The 7,133-nt window shown below is 39.6% G+C and overlaps 1 protein-coding gene across 1 annotated transcript in view; it reads right to left on the bottom strand.

Annotated features, from left to right (window-relative positions):
- Positions 1-930: 930 nt before the first annotated feature.
- MRPS33 (mitochondrial ribosomal protein S33) overlaps positions 931-7,133 on the bottom strand; it is a 12,339-nt gene continuing 6,136 nt past the window's right edge. The window contains exon 3 of the mRNA XM_012806251.2: positions 931-3,812. Within this exon, the coding sequence (XP_012661705.1) occupies positions 3,707-3,812 (106 nt within the window). The 3' untranslated portion in view covers positions 931-3,706. The remainder of the gene's footprint in view (positions 3,813-7,133) is intronic.

Raw genomic sequence — 7,133 nt, 5'->3', positions numbered from 1 at the left:
ATATTTTCATCAAACTGGTTAAAATAGCCTTCATGTCATTTTCTTATTGTGTTAAGATGCTCATATTCTACTCTTAGAAAGATTTACTTGTACCCTTGTAAGATAAACCATAGAAGTGATCCCTCCAATCATCCTCCCTCCACCTATTCCTCCCACCCTTCTCCCTCCCCCTCCCCATATTCTTAGGCTGTTATTAGGTTATAGATTTCATATGAAAGCTATAAATTAATTTCATAATAGGGCTATGTACATTGGATACTTTTTCTTCCATTTCTGTGATACTTTGCTAAGAACATTTTCCAGCTCCATTCATGTGAACATGAAGGACGTAAAGTCTCCATCTTTCTGGCTGGTCCTGAACTCCTCAGCTCAAGCAATTCATGAGGTACTGCACACAGGCCAATTTTTAACTGTTTTTTTTATTTTTGAGACAGTCTCACTCTGTCGCCCTGGGTAGAATGCCATGGCATCATAGCTCATAGTAACCTCTCACTCTAGGGCTCAAGAGATCCTCTTGCCTCAGCTTCCGAGTAGCTGGGACTACAGGCTTGTGCCATAATGCCTGGCTAGTTTTTCTATTTTCAGTAGAGAGGGAGGTCTAGCTCTTGCTCAGGGTGGTCTCGAACTCTTGAGCTCAGGCAATCCATCTACCTTGGCCTTCAATTTTTTATTTTTAAAGAAATGCTTTGTTCTGAACTCTTGAGTATATAAGAAAAAGAGCCACGAAAACAGGGCTTGTTCCTTGCTCCAACTCTCTAAAATTAGACATACAAGTGCTTTGGGGGAGATGTGAGAGGAAAGTGAAATAGGGTGAAGCGGGCAATTTCAGATTTTGATTTATTCTTTCTTAGAAGATGCTTTATAAATAAAAATATATTTATGTTTATGTATATAATGCTTTATTTCCAAACACATATGCTTTAAAAATGAATTTTTAGTGATCATAATTACATTAACAAAATCTATCTCCCATCTACCTCCACTTCCTGAACCTATCGTGCTGTGAGTGAATCTGAGAACTTTGTATTTTTAGCAGATGTATGTCAACACTTGGAAAAACCTGCTAATAAGATGCAGCAGTTCTTAGTAGTCACAAAAAACACTGCATGCAAAAACACGGGATTAACTTTTATAATTTATATTGTCCTTTTTGCAAATATCTTACTATTTCATTAATCCAGTGAAGTAGTATTATCATGATTTTACAGAGGAAAGAGGTTCAGAGAAGGTGACTTATGGTCACATAGCCAGCCAGTAAACTATGTCACAAACCCATGATTTTTGAGTCCAAAACCCAGTCTCTTTTTACTATGCCACCCTGAGATCAGGCGAAATCGCCCATGCATGCTAAACACCAAACATTAGAGGGAAAGCGCAAATAGTTTATGACTGGTTAAGCCCAATTAAACAATCTGGCTAGTCTAAACCTAGAGTCGAGAATTTTTCTAGATTACACTTAGTCTTTGACCCTTGGTCCCTGGTGTCCTGAAACTCATTGCCTTCCAGTGTCAAGAATTAACTCTTCTTATCCTCTCCTTCCTAGCTGGCCCTCTGCGGTTCAGTACAGGCTGTTTGGAGTCTCACAGTGTTTACTCTTTCAGCTTATGTACAAATAAAATTATAGCTTTAGGTTCTAATTTTCAGCAGGGAGCAGTGGTGCACACTAATCTACTGCTGGGTTATCTACAATCAATCATTGCTAAGGCCCCTTGCAGGTTCAGGGGTCAAGATCTCATCGAAGCTTTTCCATCAGCTAGCCAATACATTGATTCTTTGTCTCCTGGTTCAGGTCTGCTGCTGGTATTTAATGTGGTTACTTTCTTTAAAACATCATGCTAATTCTCTCAAGTTTCTCTTACATTCAGGCCTTCTCCAAGCACAGGAGAATTCAGAACACCCATTTAGCTATACTGGGTTCAGGCTGAGAGCCTGTTTCTCAGCCCAACATCCTGGGGTAATCATCCACCCACACCTGGCTCAGCTGCACTGGCCAAGAATAACATTGCATCTGCACTTTTCCAAGCAAACTTCTGAGATCATTCCAATACTTTACAACACGCACATGCTCATTCACACAATCTTAGGGACTAACTCTATTTGTCTCTGTATCCTCTACAACTATTATGTGTCAGGCACATGGCAGGTGCTCAGCAGAGTTCTAAATGAATGGATTCTCAGCCTTCTGTTGGAATTCACTTCTATCAGCTACAAACCACCCAATTTTAGATAGTTTCTTTTCCTTTTTTACAGGCTACAATATAGGTCCTAGCCATACCATCTGGATTATGAATATTTAAAAATATCACTTGTCTAAGCATATGTACTGGGATTCTTTCTAGTTCTGGAATCATTCAGCACAGCAGAGAAAGGAAATTGTAGCTGGAGTGCTTGCTATACATACACTTGCCTGTATACTTTGCTCTCTCCACTTCAGAGGTAGTAACAGGGGTTAAAAAAGTACAATGTGCACAGCGTTAATGCTACTGTACTGTACATTTATGTGTGATTAAGATGGTAAATTTAGTTTTATGTATTTTACTGCAGTAATTTTAAAAAGTACTTAAAAAATGTACCGGACAGTGCTACAGATTCAGAACAACTCTTGACAAGCTTAAGAAACCCTCACAATCTCTTTGGAAATTCATTGCTTAGAATACAGTAAAATCAGTAGCTTACCACTCAAACCTTTACAAGTCATCCCTCCTAGAAATAATATCGTACACATTCTGACCCCTGGCGAAGTTAAAGCTTTTTCACAGAACTTCAAAGCCCTTCATGGTGTGACCTCTGCCTATTGCCTCATGGCTGATGGTGAACCACTCACTGGTCTTTTTTCATTTCTTTGAACAGGATGATTTCTTCTTGCCTGAGGGCTTTGCAAGTCGTGCTCTCTGCCTTAAACACCTTTCTCACCATTTTTTCTTCTGGCTAACTCTTATTTATCCTCCAGGGCTCAGTTTAAATATCATTTCTTTAGGGAGGCCTTCTTTAAACTTTCTAATGAGATTTGGGCCTCTGGCTATCTCTCTGGATCCAACCATCCATCTGACCACACTCGTACAGAAGTCTGGCATTGTCCTTTGAAGCATTTAATAAAACTGTATGTAATTAAATGATATTAGTCTCTCCCATAAGACTGGGAGGTTCTAGAGGGCCTATTTCTCTTGCTAACCACTATCAGCAGGGCCCCTGCACCTTACACACAGTAGGTATTCAGTACTCCCTTTGTAGGCACAGACTTTTATCCCACAAATTAATCCTCCTAGATTTCTCAGATTAGGTGGAGAGGCCGAGAAAGCTTGGGAACTTGGTAGTGGAAACTGTGGTTGAAGGGCCAGAGAGATGAAAGATGTTTGGGCTGGGCAAGGGGGGGAGGAAGGACAGGCACACCCCCAGGTCTCCTCCACCCCCACCTTCCCATTCCCACCCTCCAAAGTCATTAAACGATAATTCACATATTCATTTCTTTAGAGAATTAGGTAAACTTCAGATTACAAAGCTAAGGTGAAAATAATTTTGTAGTTAGAATGTGTTCAAGAAGCCAGTCATGATTTATCTGGATTTGACTTTAACACACAGATGATGTGTTCCTCCAAATAACTTTCACTCAGGAAGACTGCGTTCTTTCATTATGAGGAAAGATGATGAATACACTTTCTTCTTCCTGTTACTGAGGAAGACATTTTTCTTTCTCAATGGGCCAACACTATTTCTTTTTTGTTGCTCTTTTCCCTTCTCCTTTCCTTGGTTTTCCCTTGCCACGAAGCTTCTTTAGACGCCTTTGCTCATCCCTAAAATCCTGATGTTCATCTCTGCAGGAAGAAAGAAAGAAAAAATTAACCAGGTATTTTACCAGACCAGGAAGGTACACGGACCTAGCACTGCTCTCTAGGGTTTTCTTGTAATCGATCCTTGACTGTTACAGGCCACATGCTCAGGTTGGTAATAGAAAGTAGAGGGCACCCCCACATAGAGATAGGGTACACAGGCAGTCCCCACGTTATAAACATTCGATTGACACAAAATCTGTATTTATGAACAGAGGCTATTACAAGTAATAGGTAAACATACTGGTTCCAAGTTACATACAAATTCAACTTAAGAACAAACCTACAGAAAGCACCTTTTATAATCTGGGGGTTGCCTGTATGGCAAAATTTTGTTTATGAGTCCATTTTTTCTCACGGAAACAATGCCACAAGATGCAGTTAACGTTCCTAGACCAGCCCATGTAAACCTAAGTAACTATGATATGACACTAATAATTACCCTAAATTTCTCTGCAACACCAAGACTCAACATTGGAACTAGCAAAAATGGGTAAAAGCGTTAATAGCTACACAGAAATTCTGACTGCCCCTGGAATTAGCATCTTCTGAGAATGGAGAGAGGGCTGGAGGAAGCTACCTCAATGGTAGTGGGTGACTCATACAAGAAGGCTGTTGTGGAAAGACTCAGGCAGAAGGAAGTCAAATCAAAAGACGGACAGTACAGGGATCAAGGCAGCCAGGGCTCTCTAAGTATGTGGATGGTACAGAAACTGAAAACTGCCTAGATTGTATTAAACATCTACATCTTAAGATCAAATACCTAAAAAATGGAATAGGATTCAACATGTAAGCTCTGGAACCCATTTGAACCTTGGTTCAAAAAGAAAGCTCTCACAGCTATGATTTAATATTAAAAAAAAAAGCCCTACCATTTACTAACTTTAGGAATTTGGATAGGTAATCTTACTTCTCTGCACCTTAGTTTCCTCATCTGTAAAGTGTGGATAATGGTGTATGAATCTAATGTAAGAGAGTCTGATTTTTAACTCTCTATGATGTTTTAACAGATTAGTTTTATAGACACTATTTCATTTCATGAACATGATGGATAGTATACAATAGACTCCTTGAAATAAGCTGTGAATGTCTCCAAATAATTCTCAGCAGTGCAGTTGGGAGTCCGATCATGTCACCTCTCTGTTCACAGCCCTGCAAAATGGCTCCCCAGCTCACCACAGTGACAGCCATCGTCCTTACTACGATCCACAGCTTCTTGTGATCAGCCTCTGGTCCTACTACCCTCTTTGTAGCCTATACTCCTTCTGGAACAGACCAGGCATACTTGCACCTCAAGGTCTTTGCTCTGCTCTCCCCAAGTTCACTCGCCACCTTTATGCCTCTCCTTAAACCTCATCATCTTCTTGAAGAGGCTGACCATGATGATCTTGTTTAATTCTGTATCCCACCCTCTACCAGCTCACCACAGGCCCTGTCAGCACTCTGGATCCTGCTCAGGCAGTTCTAATATTTTTTTCCATAGCATGTTCACATAATTTACTTATTATTATTTTTTTTCCCCTCATCCTCCCTTCCTCCCTCATTCCCATCAACCCTCAGAAAGACAGCTCCACAAAAGTAGAGAGCTTTATCTCTGTTGATATAATCTAAGCACCTGGTTAACTGAATGGATCAGTTGTTTTTGAGAAATGTCTTCCCTCCCTCTTTTGCAGGTCTCTGAATATGGTAAAACCTCCATATTTGACCACTTCCCTCCACTGACCACCTCCTTAACTAGACCTAATTTTCACAGTCTAGACATGCACCATATGTACTCAATGGAAGTTCCTGATGCTGACCAGTCTGTTCTAGTCCTTTGGGTGTCAGCTTAGAGACGTTCTAGTATTTTCTTTATTGAAGATTGTCTAGTTTCATCCTGCCTGATGTCACAGGAGACCTAGCATTAGAAGTGCCATTTACCATAACTAGTGACTACATGAAAATAATTTTGCTTTTCCATGGATAACTGTTGTTTTCCCCAGTCTCCAAAGATGGCCAAGTCTTTATTTTTCAAACAAATGGAGAGTAGCTGTTAACAGGTAATTTAAAAATATCTGAGTGTGATTTTTTTATGGGTTATAATCTTCTACTCAGGGGATCTGCCTCCTAATATTTTATTCTGGGTCATAATAAAGTTTTATTTTCTGAGCGCAGACTAATAGTGATAGTATCAAAGCAATTTCAAATATTTGAAATATGTCATAGATTATACATTCTAATAACAGAATGTATTAGAATAAGTATATTCTAATAACTACACAAATTTATTCTATTTTGTTTACTGCTGTTCTCTTAGTGCCATCTTAAATGTCTCCATGTGGACTGTACTTAGGAAATATTTGATGGATAAATGAACATACTAACCTTTAGCTAAATGCAATGAATACCAGGCTGTACTACTAACCTTACTGTATTAGAATAGATGGTCCCAAATAATTTTTGTATTGCTGCCCAAAGTAAAACTAAAACATGCTACATTTTAAAATATTTTTAACTTTATACAATTATATACTACTTGAATTCTTTTGCAATGAGCATGTGTTAGTTTGGTAATTAAAACAATTTTTTTAAAGAAAATAATCACATAGGTATTTGATCTTTTTTCTTTCTAGAGCAGTATATAGTTGTAAGTACCTACTTCCCACACACACAGACATATAGATGCATGGTGTTAAGAGCCTGTGTAATTTACATATTACCTTTAAAAGCCAACTACAGCTTAGACAAAAATGCCAGAACAGAGGGAAGGAAACACGAACACCAACAAAACTGGCACCAGAAGAGAGAGAAGGCTCCCACACAGCAGCTAAGTGCAGATCAGGTATGGGGCCAGGACTCTGTTCATCTGATAACAGAACCTGCTGCCTGGCAACCCTGGTGTTCTGGGATTTTCTTCCTTAGCATTTGGATCAGTTTTTCTCTGTATCTTTTTTAGTGTTCTTAGATTAGTGAATTATTAAATATCTCTGTATAGCTCAGTTATTCATGTTTTAGACATAATTAAAACATGTCTTTCAGGCACGGCACCTGTAGCTCAGTGAGTAGGGCGCTGGCCACATGTACTGAGGCTGGTGGATTCAAGCCCAGCCAGGGCCTGCTAAAACAATGACAACTGCAACCAAAATATAGCCGGGAGTTGTGGTGGGTGCCTGTAGTCTCAGCTACTCAGGAGGCTGAGGCAAGAGAATTACTTAAGCCCAAGCGTTTGAGGTTGCTGTGAGCTGTGACACTATGGCACTCCACTGAGGGTGACATAGTGGGACTTTATCTCAAAAACCAAACAAACAACAACAAAAACACAACCCC

Source organism: Otolemur garnettii, unplaced genomic scaffold (genome assembly GCF_000181295.1).
Source record: "Otolemur garnettii isolate 467f Iridium unplaced genomic scaffold, OtoGar3 scaffold00049, whole genome shotgun sequence".
In the NCBI taxonomy this organism is placed as follows: domain Eukaryota; kingdom Metazoa; phylum Chordata; class Mammalia; order Primates; family Galagidae; genus Otolemur; species Otolemur garnettii.
This window is presented reverse-complemented; position numbering and strand designations above follow the sequence as displayed.